Genomic DNA, 18,136 nt, shown 5'->3' on the forward strand with positions numbered 1-18,136 from the left:
AAGTAAGCTTTCATAAAGTCTAATGAGTACATGTCAAAACTACATAGCAATCAGGGACTCCCCTGGCCAAATCTGGGACAATTTAAACATCAAAAAGAATAATGAGTACAACTGACTGGAACACACAAAAATTTTAAAGTCATAAATCCTGCCACTCAAAAAGGAAAAAGAAAAAAAAAAAAAAACACCACCCCCAATAACAGCAGCAACTCATTTATCACCACCTACCCATGAACTAAAAATGGGTAGTTAAATAACCAAATATTTATCTTGCCTCCGCAGTAGAACTGTATTTTAGGGTAACCGAATAACATCAGTTAATATGGAAAAGTTCTCTTAGGAGAATGTCAGCAAATAAATGTTGATGAAATAACGGAATTTAGGAAATCAAGAAAATCACAAATTTAACAACCCTCAATGAGATAACTGACTCAGGTATGAATAATCAATGGATGCTAAACTTACTAAGTGAAGCAATGATGAGAATTTAGATATTTCCACGCTACCAAATATCTCTCCATAAAATTCTTGCCTATCTCAAGTATATAATATAATATTAACTTTACAATGGAAGAATCAGATGTCACCAACTTAATCCAGGATCAATCTTAATTGCAAGTCACAAATAGCAACAACTAGACAATATATGCCACTTGATGTGATACATTAGAGATTATGATCAAGCCTTCAGATCTTTAATAGGAAATACTGGAGACAAATAAGTTAAATGATACCATAAAGAAACAATTAGAAAATTCAGGGAAGAAGAACCTTATGAAGCACAACCGACCTATTTAATAAAGTCATGGGAAAGAAAATGGTTTGGAAGGAAACCTTCTCCTTGATTAAAAGATATGTAAGAGAGGTACACAATAAATGTGATATGTATTACTTGATTGGATCCATGTTTTTTTTTTTTTTTTTAGTATATGTGCTGCCGAAGCGAGCACGATTGGATCCATGTTTGACAAACCAGCATTAAAACACATTTTGAGAGCAAACTGGGGAAATTTAAATATGGGATGATATTGTAATGAGCACTGGGTGTTATATGCAAATAATGAATCATAGAACACTACATCAAAAACTAATGATGTATTGTGTGGTGACGAACACAACACAATTAAAAAATGACTATAAAAAGAGAAATATTAAGAAATTCTAAATAGGGGCGCCTAGGTGGCTCAGTTGGTTAAGCAACTGCCTTCGGCTCAGGTCATGATCCCAGGGTCCTGGGATCAAGCCCCATATCAGGCTTCTTGGTTGGCAGGGAGCCTGCTTCTCCCTCTCCCTCTGCCTGCTACTCTGCCAGCTTGTGCTTTCTCTCTCTCTCTCTCTCTCTCTGTCAAGTAACTAAACAAAATTTTTTTTTAATTTTTTAAAAAAAAATTCTAAATAATTTTGTTAGGATAATTGGAGCTATATTTACATAGGGAAATGTCTATATTTTTGAAAGATCCATGCTGAATTATTTCAAAGTGAAAGCTATGTATGTCTTTACTTTTAAATACTTCAAAAATTATAAAAATGAAGCAAATACAAAAAATGTTTTTAACTGTTACATCTAGGTAAAGGGTAAAAGGCTATTACAGTAATCCCTCTACTTCTATGTTTGAAATTTTTCGCCATAAAAAGTGAAATACAGTCGGATGCATAAATAGGTATAAAATTAAGGTGGGGTGCCTAGGCAGCTCGGTCAATTAGGCAGCTGCCTTCGGTTCAGGTCATGATTCCAGGGTGCTGGGATCGAGCCACGTGAAGCTCCCTGCTTAGCAGAGAGCCTGCTTCTTCCTCTCCCTCTGCCTGCTGCTTTGCCTACCTGTGCTCTCTCTCTGTCAAATAAAGAAATCTTTTTAAAAAAATACGTATTAAGTAAAATATATATATATAGTCATAAAAAGTACCATCATTTATTTGGAGATTAGGGGCAAATGATGGCAAAGTTACACAGTTCTCATGATTTAAAATAGTAACATTCATATAATGTTTGCAGAACTGGAGTTTACATTAATCTTGTAAAGATTGTCAAGAATTCTGTTTATTCCCATCTTCCCTTTGATAGCTCAGTATTATATATAGGATGCAACAATTTAATTATGGAAGAGAAAATAAGCTTATTCTTGGGTTTTTCTGCATTTTCAGTTACAACAGCATAGCAAATGACACAGTTTAGTAATAGAGCACTGGCTTGAGACTCATGAGACATGAGTCTATTCAGAGCTGATCATTAATAGAGTACAGAACAATCCTGAAAAAGCGAGTTCATAGTTGTGAAAGTAGAAGGAAAACACAATCCTTGATCAAGAGACCATCACATGGGAATAAAAGATATGACCTCATATTTTAAATACATTTTTTTAAAAAGTCATCACACTAACTCAAAATACCAAGTTACTATTTTAAATAATGAGAGCTTTATTAAATACAGCCATAATAAATAAATAAACAAACAAACAAATAAATAAATACAGCCATCATTGGAGATAACCTGTTTTTAAATTTTTTTTTTCCTTTCCATTTGATCAGAGATCTGCTATGTTCACTTAGGGAATTCTCAAATCTTTACTAAAGATAGCTTAAGAGTTAGGACTTCAAAATTTACAAATCAGTATGATTTGTACAAAATTGACCAGAGCCATGTTTAGATAAAAGTTTTAGGTTATTTTGCTAGATAACTAGCTGCCAGAGAAATCTGAGATCTCAGATCCAATTCTTAGCCACATACAGACATTTATTATCTAAGCATTTATAAGCAAGTAAGCAAAAACAATTCATCTGACCCATTCTGCAGGATTAAGAAAATCCCAGCTCTCTAGTCTTTCGTTTACTCCAACCACCACTTTCATGAAAAAGTCACTGAAAGCAAACTTCCAATAGCCCAGAAATAGGAGCTTTAACCATATAGTTGACAGAACCCAGTTTACAGGCAGATATTAGGTTTAGCAAAAACCATCATCCCAAGAGTTCAAGTTAAAGGCAAACTAGATTCTTCTTCTTTTTTTTTTTTAAGATGTTATTTATTTATTTGACATAGAGAGACAGAGAGAGAGGGAACACAAGCAGGGGGAGTGGGAGAGGGAGAAGCGGGCTTCCCACTGAGCACAGAGTGATCTAGAACTACATCCCAGGACACTGGGATCATGACCTGAGCCTAAGGCAGACACTTAACAACGGAGCCACCCAGGTGCCCCAGGCAAACTAGATTCTTTTTTTTTTTAATTTTTTAATTTTTTTTTAAAGATTTTATTTATTTATTTGACAGACAGAGATCACAAGTAGGCAGAGAGGCAGGCAGAGAGATGGGGAAGCAGGCTCCCTGCTGAGCAGAGAGCCCGATGTGGGGCTCGATCCCAGGACTCTGAGATCAGGACCTGAGCAGAAAGCAGAGGCTTTAACCCACTGAGCCACCCAGGTGCCCCAGCAAACTAGATTCTTAAGGCCCCCTTATGCAAGAGTAGAAAATTGGGTCTAAGTAATTTCAGCTAATTCACATATCTTGAATATCTACGTTTAGTCAGTAAGAGCTCATTTCCAACATACATTATACAAGTTAACAAGATATCAGTTTCACCAATAAAAATCTATTTTTGATATCTAATATACTAAGAGATAAGATATTGTCAAAAACAGAAATAAGAGGGTGGCTTATGGTAGCAACATGTAAAGTCCCTTCTGATATAATGCTAGCTGACCACACCTGCACAGTGTGGCACTGAGGAGCACCTGAGTTATCGGCTTCACATATGTCATACACATACACATAACATTACACAGTATTTACTGGAGTATTAAACTAGAAAGGTAATAATCTCTAAATACAAATATTTTTTACCAAACAAAAAAAAGACTGAAAACATCTTTAAAATGTAGGTTAATCAAAGTGAAGGAAAGAAATTTAAGGTACATTTTTCTTTCACTCAAATAATGAAGGTAACATATGGTCATATAAATGTAGTATATTTTGGTCCAGAGCAGTACAGATGGAATTCAAACAATGACAGCACTCTGTCTTCAAATATGAAGGTATTAAGTTGTGTAATACGTACCATTCACAGGGCTGAAGGGATCGAAATGCCTTAAAAGAAGCATCCATTCCAGCAAAATCCCAAAATTTAACATCATAGTCATACCCTCCAGTCACCAAACGGGCACCTGACGGATCCAGACCCAAAGCAGAAACCTGGTTTTTAAAAAAAAAAAAAAAATTAACTGGAGAAAATCTAGTTATAGTCTATGATAACCTCCATTTCCTTTCTCTAACCCAACCTCCTATATTATAGGCATTGGAAGTACAACCCACCAGCTGTTATTACTTCTAAAAAGTACGACCGGATGGCATCTTCTCTATTATTTGACTTTGTTATTATGACTATTACCTCTTTTGAAATAAAGAAAAAATATTTTAATTTAATGTAATTGCCAGCTTTGTCCCAACTTATCTACCAAACCTCATAAATAAATCAGCTTTTTCAATAAACAATTTTGAGAAAACCTTTTGAGATATTTTAACTACCAACCGAAGACCACATAAATCTAAAATTACCAAAATGAGAAAATGCCAAAGGGAATGTTAAGAAATCTATTTAATAAAGTAGGACAGAGTAGAAATTATTTTCTTATGTATATGGCTGAATGACTCAAGATCATCACCTTAAACAATTATTTTTAAAGCTGAATTTATAAGTGACTAACTACATTATAATACCACTTTTTTACATTGGCTCCATAAAATATCTGCCTTCCCTGTGAATTTTCCTAGATTCAATGCACATGTGAACACCCACTGGTAACTCACTATTCTTAAGCAGGGAGTCCCTGGATCTACTGCCCTCTCAGAAGGAAAAAAAATACATTAGAAATAATTAATGAGATTACCATACAAATGAAATACTAAAAGGATCAAAGTTTTATATAAAGGAAGCAACTATAAATCAGTTCTCCGAACAGAATTGAAATGTTATTAATGTTAGAATTAACTGTAATTAAAACCAGGTACTTAAAAAATAATTTTACTCATTTCAACCACTATCTATAAACACTGATTTCAATGTAAGAGAATTATATATAAATATAATTAATGACTTATTATATGTTTAAGTTAGATAGGTACTACTCGAAATGTGTTAAAAAAAGCATACAAATGAGAACTAAGTCATTTTTTAAAATTTATTTATTTGACAGACAGAGATCAAAAGTGGGCAGAGAGGCAGGCAGAGAGAGAGGGGAAGCAGGCTTCCTGCTGAGCAGAGAGCCCGATGCGGGGCTTGATCCCAGAACCCTGAGATCATGACCTGAGCTAAAGGCAGAGGCTTTAACCCACCGAGCCACCCAGGCGCCCCAGAACTAAGTCATTTTTTAATGCCTGAACAACTGTATGTCTTAAAACCTAAAACGATGAAAAATAAAAATAAACAGTAGCTTTTGAAGGTTAGGAAGTGACTTCTCCTACTACCAGCTACAAACTTACTTGCGTCTTTGCCCACTCTATCCTTCCACTCTCCTGTAACAATTAAAGAGGTGAGGTGTCCTCCTTCTGATATGACTAACTGCGCCAGTGTTCATTCCATTACAATACAATTTGAAAATGCAAATTCGTTTGTGGCTTGTCTATTCTATGCCCGTCCTCCCCTCAAGGGTGTAAGCTCCACTCCCTCCCTGTGACTGCCAGCACTAAGCAGCAGGGGCAGAGACCTATGGTGAGGACAGGAGAACTAATGACTAGCCGTAGGCATCAGCTTGAGTCCTCCTTGTGGAAGGGGAAAGGGCTATTTGGAACCAGCAGCTTCCAATTTCCAGAGAGTCATTGGTCTGCCTTCAGCTCAGGTCATAATCTCGGGATGGTCTCAGGATGATCTTGGGATCCTAGGATTGAGCCCTGCGGAGGGCTGCCCACTTAGCAAGGAGTCTGCTTCTCCCTCTCCCTCTGCTCCTCCCCGCTCCAAGTGTGGTCTTCTCTCTCTCTCATAATTAAATAAAACCTTCAAAAAAAAAAAAAAAGGAAGCTCTAATTGATGTTTTTAATGTGCAAAACAAGTGGACACTATATCTTTAATTATAATTCTTTAGAAGATAAAATTCAATTTAAAAAATAGAAATACTTAAAAATGTAAAACTCATGAACACTTCTGGTTGTAAAATCTCTGAACTAAATTACAGGGAAGTTTCTGTTTAAGTATAGTCTACAGTTCCTTTCCTAATTTACTTAAAAACATGAAAATTAGGAAAATTCTGTCACATATTTAGAATAAAAATACCAGAAGTCTGACTTAATAAAAAGTAGACATAAGATCACAAATCAGAAGGAAACGGTTTCCTAAAGCAGCAGTTCTCAGATACTCAGATTTCAAGCCACTTTACGATCTTTCAATCTATTAAATCCAAAAAGCATTTGTTTATGTGAGTTATATGTATCAATATTTACCACAGTAAAACTATAAACTAAGCCGTTTTAAAATACTTATTGTTCACTTCATTTGAAACAACACTAAACCCACTATACCTTAACAAGTATTTTTATGAAAAAGATATTTTCAAAAGCAAAAAATCTGGCAAGAAGAATGTCATCTTTCTCTATTAATTCTATCATTTGCATCATTTCTGGGTCTATTTCTATGGATTGACGTTTTCCTCATTATGAGATGTATTTTCCTACTTCTTTACATATCAGACATCTAGAAAAAGGCAGTTTCATTGAAAAGAGAGAGCAAATAATTCTTTTCTTTCAATTATGAGGTTTCATTCATCCAACTCCCACTTTTTCAATGGCTTTACAATAAAATGATTTCATGTTATAACTCAAAATTTTACATTTGTAATCTTTAAATAACATTAAGGTAACAATGCAAAAACAGAATCTGTAAGTTTAAGTAATAATGATAATGATCTTAAAGCAATACAGTAACTATTTTATGTTCCTTTCTTATCTCAATGTTCATCTAAAAAACAAACTCAGGCCTTTTACTGATATAGAAATAAAGCTAAGGGTAATAAGAAATTTTCCCACACCATAAAAAGGAAAACTGTATTTTAGTTTCATTTCTTTTTTTCACTTGTAATGTTCCTCTATCAAAGAACAAGGTTTTAAAGCCAACAATAACAATAAGTGTTGCTATTTTAAATGAAACGGAACAGTTACTTTGATTGAATAGAAATGTCATCTTTCTGTTTCTTTAATGCCTGTAGCTTCTGTGTTATCAGTTCATCGTGCAATTAGTCTTAATACAAACGTATCATGGGTTTACTTTTCCATGAGAGCCTTGTTACTGAAAGAATCAAATTTTTAAACTTACTGTTTTAGTGCCATGCTTTAGAGTTATTTCATGTGAGTCAGGGATCTTTTGGACAGGATTCTGAAAAAAGAAAATTCCATGACATCAATGAGTATCCAACATATGGGGGGTACTACATGCCACATTCACAGGAAATAGAATTTTTAAAAATTGCATCACTAGCTTTTTACACAAAACTTAAAAAAAAAAAGGAAATAAAATTTGTGAGAGTATCTTATTTCTGCACTTCTAGATGGACAACAATTGTTGAACTGGTAATGAACGTACCTCAAATCTCAAAAAAGATAAGCGTAAGAAACTTTTTAGGTTGTATGGAACCATAAGTCCACTCAGCATCCAAATATTTAAAATCCTCTCTTCACTGAAAAAAATGGGCCTAACTTAAAGTGCTTAACTACATAAAATAAAATAAAATCTGTACAGGGCAGATATATACCTTTTAACCCTTAAAAGTTTAAAAAACAAAACACTGCTGCTAAAAATGGCACAAATAAGGAACAGAGTCATTCAATGATTCATTGATTCAATAAGCATGTGTTAAAGTGAGATTATTCCAGATGCTAGGTATCATCAGACATAGCCTGTACCATTCCCCCTTCCAAGAACCATGTGGTCTAGGTGCGAAGATCAATCACTCTAATGCAATATAAGAAATGCTGTGACAGGCAGGAGGTATGGGCAGGATAACCGAGGGAGAGAAAAGACGGATGCATAAATCAGACATGAGGAATCACAGTGATCATCTGAATATGAAGTTTCATTGTTCAGTCAAGTTTCCATTATCCAAGAGCCGGTAACCATACTAAAATTCTAGGGCCATTACAAATTTATGTGAGGATCATCCTGCAATCTACTTAACTGGATATGTGCAATCTAATAGACTTCAGTCCCTGCCTCCCCTCATTCTTCAGCATCCTTGATGAATCAAGCAATCACTAGTTTTATCTCATCATAAACTTGTCCCCTGCTAAGGCTCTTTCTTCCCAGCACATAAACAACAAAAGCGCTTGCCATATTAGACACACATATAGACACAGCAATCTCCCCTATATTTACTGCTATATCATTATCTTTTCCTTTGCAGTCAAGCTTCCTTACACAAGTTTTCACTCAAGTGTCTCTGCTTCCTGTCACCCTTCTACCTCTACCACTCTGGCATGTGTCCTTTTATTCCTAATGCCCAACACAGTCCTTGGCACTTAAGAGATTCTCAGTAAATACCTCTTGAATAAACAAACAAGTTGCTATAAGTCAGAACTTAACCTGCACAACTGACCTTTCAACAGCATGGCAACTACTTAACTATTTCCTCCTTCTTGAAATTGTTCTTTCCTGGGAGGAAGCAGCCTAAAGAAGAAGCCAGAAAAGCTAGGGGTTTTATTTCTATGTTTTTATAAGGTTGGACATTCTTTTTAACATTTTCTTTTATTTATTTAATTTTTTTAAGTACACCCAAAGTTGGTCTTGAACTCACAACCACAAGATCAAGAGTCATGTGCTCTGACTGAGCCAGCCAGATGTCCCAAGAAAACTAGGTTTTTTAAATCTAGCCCTGCCACTCAATAACCCTGTCATAACTGCAGGAGAGTTATGACTCTGTTTCCTCATTTATATATAAAAGATAATAGCACCTGCCCTTTAGGTTACTTTGATGTAAGTGGTTTAAGCCTTATAACGGAGCATTCATCACAAAGTAGGTGCTCAGTTAATGACAGCCTCCATTTATTCGAAGGCTTCCCTCCTATCTCTCCAGTCATATCATCTTAGTCTATTTCCAGGCTTCTCGTCCTCCTTAACTGGCTAATTCCTACTCATCTTTTAAGACTCAATTCAGATGTGACCTGCTCCTGGAAGCATTTCTCAACATTTCAAACTCAGTTAAATGACCCTTTCATGTACTCCCATGTCTCAGATAAGGAGACAACCCCTCCTTATCTCGATCCAGAATTTATCAAAATCCATTGTAATTTTTGCCCTGTCTCCCTCCCCACCACTCTGTAACCAAACTGCAAGATGGTCACTTCTCAAAAATTTTGTATATCTATTATTATCTCTGGATCCCCAATCCACAAAACAGATGGTGTATGGCAAACACAAAAGTGTTTTGGAACTAATTAATGGCCCAATGTCTACCTTGTAGATCACATCAGATTGTATTTTTTAATTTACTTTCAAACATTAATGTTTATGTCCATAAAGGAGAGCAGGAGCTATCCATCAGATCAGCCCAGTAAGTGACAATAAGGAATAACTGAGGTTTTCGAAAAGTAAAAACATTTACCAAACAAATGATTAGATCCCAGGTGAAAAGTAAATTTAAAGTCGCACATACAGGGGTGCCTAACTGGCTCAGTCAGTAAAGCATGTGACTCTTAATCTTGGGGTCATGAGTTCCAGCCCCATGTTGGGTGTAGAGATAACTTTAAAAAAAAAAAAAAAAGTTGCCAGTATAGAGAATTAAAGGCACTTTTGTTTTAGAATGTCTGCATCTCAGAGATTATTACAGTCTACCACCACCGCCACAGTGCAGTGAAGATTAGGAAATGAGAAGACACTGAACAGGAACCCTAACCTCACAGTAACCTAAAGAACCGCCGGAGAGTTTACAATTTATTTCAGTACCAGACGTTACAGCATGGCTTACTCTGCTTTGGAAAAGGGCTGCACATACCTGGATTTCAGTGATACCAATATTCCAAGACAAATTCCAAAATAATTTAAAAGTCCAACAAATGAATTCTGGACTATCCCTATATTAAATTATGGAAGCCACTGTTCCCTTTGCAGTTGACAACATTTGCAAGCAATAAAAACTCATGTATAAGTGCTACATACTCTTACAAATACAGAAGAACAGTTCAGATGTTTCACTTAGAGAAGATTCTATTATAGTCAGTGTCTCATTTCATAACTAATTAGTTTTTCATCACTTAGGAAACAGAAACACTGTCACTAAGAGGAAGGATGAAAATTACTTCATTGAATTCAATGTACAATATGCCTATATATAGACAATTTCTGGCATTTAAAATAAAGACTTACAAGAACACAGAACAATTTAGTATTTACATTAGGAGTGAATTAAATGTTTAAATAAATGTTGTTTACATTTAAAATCAAAGTTTTACTGGAAATCATGGAAGGCATAACTCATAAGAGGCCCATATAACTGGCACAACTAAATCATCTAAAATAGTAGCAATTCATCTTTTGGTAGCGTATCATTTGATGGTGACTGTTCTTTTTCCAGAAATTTTCCTAATGACTTTTCGGGATATGGCTTAAGTGTGAAATTTGCTGTAACAGTAAAATATTTTCATGATTTTCATTCCAGGGACATCATAAGCTGCAAGATTTCACTGAAGTCATTTATTGTAAGAATTCATAACAAAATCTAGTCTTAATGGAAGAGGAGGAAAGATACCAGCTTTTGTTTTGGTTTGGTCTTAAATGCCAACCAAAGGATTATTTCCCAGGCTCTTTGGTTTGCCCTCAATAACAAGGATAACAAATATATCTGGAATAACATGAGCCATTTCATCTGACACATACCCTTAAAGTGTTTTCAAAAGACTTGCAAATCAGAAATAACCCTTCTGGGATAAAGTTGCCATAAGTTTAAAAACTTATATATGTATGGCCCTATAATGCCTAATCAAAAGTCTACCAAGAAACAAAGATCTGCCACAAAGTGGCTATGAATTGTGTGGAGAGAATGAGGACTACCAACCAGGAACTTGCAAACGAATGCTACATTCTCCCAGAAACCATTTTGTAAATAATTGCCCGTTTGGTATCACAGAAAACCAAAATTAGAGTCTATTCTAGTATAAATCTGGAGATCCAATAGACTGACTGAATTATTCACCATCACACAGTCCCTTAAAAAACATTTATTGAATATTTAATTATATACCAGACACCTGGGACTACAGTAAAAATAAAAAGACTAACAAAGACACTGCTCCTAAGGACTGTCAATCCAGTAAATCAAAACTGGTAGGTAAACAAGTAAGCAACACTGAAATGTTTCAGATGCTATGACAGAAGAACACATCAGGTTCAGTGCTCAATTCCATTTTGCCTGGGGAAGTAGAGGGCGATTTGAAAAGGCTTTAGAAGAGATGCTTGAGATGCCTTTGGAAATATAGAGGTTCCCTACGTGAATGTAGAGGGCATCCAAGAGAGAATAAGATAAATCCTGATACTTACTAAACTGCAAATATTTTTGCCTGGGTCGAGTTTAAATTGCTGGGCAGGAAAAGGGAAAGGCAGTGAAGAGGCAACCTTTAGAATGAGAGAAAATGTCTGCAAATCATATATTTGATAAGGGGTTAATATCTAAAAACACAAAATTGCTATAATTCAACAACAACAACAACAAAAACAAACAACCTGATTCAAAAATTGGCACAGGACTTAAATAGATTTCTCCAAAGAAGAAATACAGATGACCAACAAGTAGTACATGAAAAGATACTCAACATTACTAATCATCAGGGAAATGAAAATCAGAACTACACTGAGAAACCAGTAAGAGGATGGCTATTATTTAAAAAAATAAGAAGAAAAGAAATGTGGACCAGGACATACAAAGAATGGAACCCTTTTACACTGCTGGACAGAAATGGGGCAGCTACTATGGAAAACAGTATGGTAGCTCCTTAAAAAATTTAAAATATGATTCAGCAATCCCACTTTTGTGTATATACCCAAAAGAACCAAGAGCAAGATCTGCAAGTGATGTTTGTATACCCATGTTCATAGCAGCAAGACAACAGCCAAAGACAGAAGCAACTGAAGTATTCATCAAGGAAGGGGACACCTGGGTGTCTCAGTCGGTTGAGCATCTGTCTTTGGCTCAGGTCATGATCTCAGGGTCCTGGGATCAAGTTCCGCATCGGGCTCCTTGCTCAGCAGGGAGTCTGCTTCTCCTGCTACCCGCTGCTCTTCCTGCTGCTGCTCCCCCTGCTTGTGTGAACTCTCCCTCTCTCTTTCTCAATCTGACAAATAAATAAATAAAATCTTTAAAAAAAAGTCGGGGGGAGGAAATTCTGACACATGCAACAAGGATGAACTTGGAGGGCATTATGCTAAGTGAAACAAGCCATAAAAGAAAAATACTGTACAATTCCTATGAGGTATCTAGAGTAGTCAAATTCATAGAAAGTAGAACAGAGGTTGCCAGAGTTGGGGAAAGAGGGGAAAATAGGGAATTATTGTTTAATGGGTATAGTTTCTGTACCAGATAAAAAAAAGTTCTGGAGACTGAACATACAACAACATAACACTATTGATCTGTACATTTAAACATTTAAAGATGGTTAAAACTGGAAGGTGGTGGGGGGACGGGGGTAAGATGGGTGAAACAGTTGATAGGGATTAAAGAGTATGATGAACACTGAGTAATGTACAAAACTGTTGAGTCACTATATAGTACACCTGAAACTAATATAGCACTGTATGTTAACTATACTGGAATTAAAATAAAAAACTTAATAAAATTTAATAATTTTTAAATAAATAAAAATAAAAATGGGGGGGCACCTGGGTGGCTCAGTGGGTTAAAGCCTTTGTCTTCGGCTCAGGTCATGATCCCGGGATCCTGGGATCAAGCCCCGCGTCGGGCTCTCTGCTCAGCGGGGAGCCTGCTTCCCTTCCTCTCTCTCTCTCTGCCTGACTCTGCCTACTTGTGATCTCTGTCTGTCAAATAAATAAATAAAATCTTTAAATAAATAAATAAATAAATAATAAAAATGGTTAAGATTATCATCTGGGTGGCTCAGTCATTAGGCATCTGCCTTTGGCTCGGGTCATGACCCCAGGGTCCTGGGATCAAGCCCCATATCAGGCTCTCTGCTCAGCAGGAAGCCTGCTTCTCCCACTCCCACTTCCCCAGCTTGTGTTCCCTCTCACACTGCCTCTCTCTGTCAAATAAATAAATAAAATCTTACCAAAAAAAATTATAAATTTTGTGTATTTAACCTAACTAAAAAATAATTTTCATAGATAAAACCCACATAAGCAAAAAAAAAAAAATTTAAATTTTTATGGCCCACAGACACATGAAAAAGTGCTCAACATCACTCAGCATCAGGGAAATACAAATCAAAACCACAATGAGATACCACCTCACACCAGTCAGAATGGCTAAAATTAACAAGTCAGGAAACAACAGATGCTGGTGAGGATACAGAGAAAAGGGAACCTTCCTACACTGTTGGTGGGAATACAAGCTGGTGTAGCCACTCTGGAAAACAGCATGGAGGTTCCTCAGAAAGTGGAAAATAGAGCTACCCTATGACCCAGCAATCGTACTACTGGGTATTTACCCTAAAGATACAAATGTAGTGATCTGAAGGGGCACGTGACCCAAATGTTTATAGCAGCAATGTCCACAATAGCCAAACTATGGAAAGAACCTAGATGTCCATCAACAGATGAATGGATAAAGAAGATGTGGTATATGTATACAGTGGAATACTATGCAACCATCAAAAGAAATGAAATCCTGCCATTTGCAATGATGTGGCTGGAACTAGAGGGTATCATGCTGAGCGAAATAAGTCAATCAGAGAAAGACAATTATCATATGATAATTCCTCTCTGATATGGGGAATTTGAGGGTAGGGGGCCTGGAAGATAGGGAAGGAAAAAATGAAACAAGATGGGATCGGGAGGGAGATAAACCTTAAGAGACTCTCAATCTCACAAAGAAACTGAGGGAGAGGGTGGTTGGGTTATGGACATTGTATGATATGGTGAGTGTTGTGAAATGTGTAAGCCTGATGATTCACAGACCTATACCCCTGGGGCAAATAATACATTATATGTTAATTTAAAAAATTAATAAAAAAATCACAAAAAGATGCATAGTATTAAGCCTAAATACTTCTTAATGTTCTAATAAACTCTTGGTAAGCTTCAAAATAAATCATTTATCAAATGTTTAAAATCTTCCTCCAAAAATGTAAAACTATAGGTATAAAATATAGCAGGAAGGAAAGACAATGCCCTATCTAATTCTCACAGCTGGTTCCAATCCTTCAATTAGTAGTATTCCCAAACTACCTCTAAATCACCCTCAAACAATTTATGCCCTATTGCAAGCTGCAACCTTGGAGAATATTTCTCAGTAACATGACTTAAAAGTACATTGTTAAATAACTTTTTATACTTGTGTGAAGGCTGAAAAACTCAAAAAGGATAGGTCATTCTTGTATTTTTTTTTAAACTCCATGACATTGTCAATAAACACAAAGATGACAATTTTCTACCCTTATCATATAATAATGGCAGGTAATTACCAAAAGGATTTATACCAAAAGATACATTTATTTTCTAAAGCTACCATGAATATACACCTTATCATTCCCTGATACCCTAAAATTTTATGAGTATTTCTGCTCTTATTTGCTATTTCTGAAGACCTGAAATCTAGACAGAATTCTGCAATTAACTCCACTTGTAACCTTCATTAAGCCACTTGATTGTCTAGAACCTTGGGTTTTTCACTGATAAAAATGGCAAAATCAGAGGAGGTAATTCATGACATTCTATGATGACATGGTTTACCTTAAAACTTATTCACATCTGAAACTATGAACACTCCCTATGCCACTGAAAAGTCCTTCTCTGACTGCTATCTTTTTCACTTCTCTCTGCCCTGCTCACTACCATGATGTTTCTCTTCTTAGGCTGTTTTTCTTTGAAAACCTTCAATGGTTCTCCATTGCTTTTAGTAGCAATCAATAACTTTTCACAGCATTCACACATTTTTTGTTTTAGAAATTTTCTGCAACATTTGACTACTGTCCCAAATTACGTTTAGAAAATTAATGTTTTGAAGAAGTTTCCAGTCAAAGGATACAAACTTTCAGTTATGAGTAAGTTCTGGGGGTCTAATGTACAGCATGATGACTGTAGTTAAGAATACTGTGTTGCAAACCATAAGAGACTCTTAATTTCACAAAACAAACTGAGGGTTGCCGGGAGAAGGGGAATAGGGAGAGGGTGGTGGGGTTATGGACACTGGGGAGGATATGTGCTATGGTGAGTGCTGTAAAGTGTGTAAACCTGGCGATTCACAGACCTGTACCCCTGGGGCTAATAATACATTATATGTTAATTTAAAATTTTTAAAAATAATTTTAAAAAATTTTAAAAAAACAATAATGCTGTGTTGCATACTTGAAATCTCCTAGGAGAGTAGATCTGAAGTGTTCTTACCACAAAAAAAAAAAAAAAAAAAAAAAAAAGCAGTAGCCATGTGAGGTGATAGATGGGTTAATTAACCTGACAGTAGTAATCATTTCACAATTTATACATGTATCAAAACACCACATTATACCCTTTAAATATATACAATTTTTGTTAATTATACCTCAGTAAAGTTGGAAAATAGATAGATTATTAAAAAAGGGGGAAAAAATACCGGGGTGCCTGGCTGGCTTGGTCAGTAGAGCATGTGACTCTTGATCTAGGGGATCCTGAGTTCCAGCCTCACATTGAGCAAAGAAATTATTTTTCTTTAAATTCCTTATATAATTAAAAAGCAGTTTCTTGTAAGATACTAATATCTAAAGAGCCTAACAACAGTCTTATTACTTGCAGTGGTACTTTTCTATATATTACTTATTAATGTGCCTATTAAGAGCCCACCCTTACCCACAACATTAACCAATTCAGGCAGGAACGGAAGAACAAAGGAGTTGGGCTTACCAGGAAGAGGGTGGTAGTTTGTGGGAGAGTGTTGTAACAGAAATAAAAAGGAGCAACCTGGCTTTCTAGAACCCCTATAATGAAACTCCTCCCTCCCAGTCCTTCACCTCCACCCTAAAAAGAAGGCTTTCTTTTACAACTATAAACAAAGGTCCTGGGTTTTACCATTTGCCTTATCCTTAAAAAAAAAAAAAAAAAAGGCCCACCTCCACCATGTCAGTGGCAACAACGTATACATCAATCTCAAATCTTTACAACTTGAGTTAATTATCCACTGAAAGCCTCAAATCTTTAGCCTCCTGTCTACAAAGAAGTATTTATTAGAATAATTCATTTGAGAAACAAAGAACAGAGTTGCTGTGATAACCAAATTAGTTAATGTGACAAAGTACTTTATAATTATAACCCATTACAAGGACGAAATTATTATAAGCCTATGGCTACAAAGGTTTTTCCTGAAAGTATGTATTTTAGGAACTGTTGGGAGACGCAGTAAAAAATGCCTTGAGATAAAAAGGTTTCATCAAGTTTCGGAATCTCAGATATGCAGTGTAAAATTATTTCAACATAGGTTATACCATGTTGAGTTACGTTTAAGAATTCATATCTGGGGGTGCCTGGGTGGCTCAGTGGGTTTAAAGCCTCTGCCTTCAGCTTGGGTCATGATCCCAGGGTCCTGGGATAGAACCCCGCATCCAGCTCTCTGCTCGGCTGGGAGCTGCTTCCCCCCTCCCCCTGCCTGCCTCTGCCTACTTGTGATCTCTGTCTGTCAAATAAATACATAAAATCTTAAAAAAAAAAAAAAGAATTCGTATCTGTTTTTTAATAAACATTGAGTTACTGCTTGGGCAATCTGTTTCTATTTAGTTAAAGATGCACAGACTTTACTAACTTTAACTACAAAAGGTGCCACAGTGTGAGTTAAATTAGGTAAGGACTAATATATTTGGGAAAACAAAAGAACCCTGAGCCATAATAAATTTTTAGTAAATTTACCTGACACTGAGATATCTTTATCCTTTTCCTCTGCTACAGTTCTTTTTTTTTAAATAAAGATTATATTTATTTGTCAGAGAGAAAGAGAGAGCAGCAGGCAAAGGGAGAAGCAGGCTTCCTGCCGAGCACGGAGCCTGATGTGGGGCTCAATCCCAGGATGCAGGATCAAGACCTGAGCCAAAGGCAGACGCTCAACCGACCGACACATTCAGGTGCCCCCTCTGCTACGGTTCTTTTAAAACCTAACAACACTGCAGAATGGATACCATATCTGATTTAATATAACTTTCCATACATGCAAAAGCATGTACATGCTTCACAATTGTCAAAGGGACAGTGAAAATTAGAAACATCTTAGAAAGTGATCTATGTATATTCTCTGGGACAACTATACAATTCCAGCTCTAGCAATTATGCATCCTACTTACCCCGCCAAATATGGAACAAACACAGTATTAACACTTCATACTTGCCACAATGTCTAAAGCCACCACCACTGCAACCAAGTGTTTTAAATCGCTCTTGGGCATTTCTTGCTAGAGAACAAAAGCAGACTGTGGAGAGGATGGGAGAAAGGGGAGCCCTCATGCACTTTTGGTGGAAAGCAAACTGGTACAGACACTCTGGGAAATAGTATGGAGGTTCCCCCAAAAAAGTTAAAAATAAAACTATCCTATGGGTCCAGCAATTGCACTACTAGGTAGTTACCTAAAGGATACAAAAAATACAGATTTGAAAGGATATATACACGCACCCTGATGCTCATAGCAGCATTATCGACAATAGCCAAACTATGGAAAGAGCCTAAATGTCCACCGACCGATGAATGGTTGAAGAAGATGTGGTATGTATATACAATGCAATGTTACTCAGCCATCAAAAAGAATGAAATCTTGCAAATAAAATGGAAAAGAAATAAAATTAAAATTAAATAAAATTTTAAAAAATAGGGCACCTGGAAAAAAAAAAATAGGGCACCTGGGTGGCTCAGTTGTTTAAGCAACTGCCTTCAGCTCAGGTCATTATCCTGGAGTTCCAGGATCAAGTCCTACATTGGGCTCCCAGATCCACGGGGCTTCTGCTTCTCCCTCTGACCTTCTCCCCTCCCAGGCTCTCTCTCACTGTATCTC

The 18,136-nt window shown here is 36.2% G+C and overlaps 1 protein-coding gene across 1 annotated transcript in view; it reads right to left on the reverse strand.

The window, feature by feature from the left end:
* The window catches only part of WDR70 (WD repeat domain 70), a 316,291-nt gene that overhangs the window by 247,796 nt on the left and 50,359 nt on the right, over positions 1-18,136 (reverse strand). Inside the window, exons 6-7 of the mRNA XM_080803311.1 lie at positions 7,290-7,349; positions 4,047-4,180 (exon numbers count right to left, since the gene is read on the reverse strand). Of these exons, the coding sequence (XP_080659437.1) occupies positions 4,047-4,180; positions 7,290-7,349 (194 nt within the window). The remainder of the gene's footprint in view (positions 1-4,046; positions 4,181-7,289; positions 7,350-18,136) is intronic.

Source organism: Martes martes, assembly GCF_963455335.1.
Source record: "Martes martes genome assembly, chromosome: 5".
In the NCBI taxonomy this organism is placed as follows: Eukaryota; Metazoa; Chordata; class Mammalia; order Carnivora; family Mustelidae; genus Martes; species Martes martes.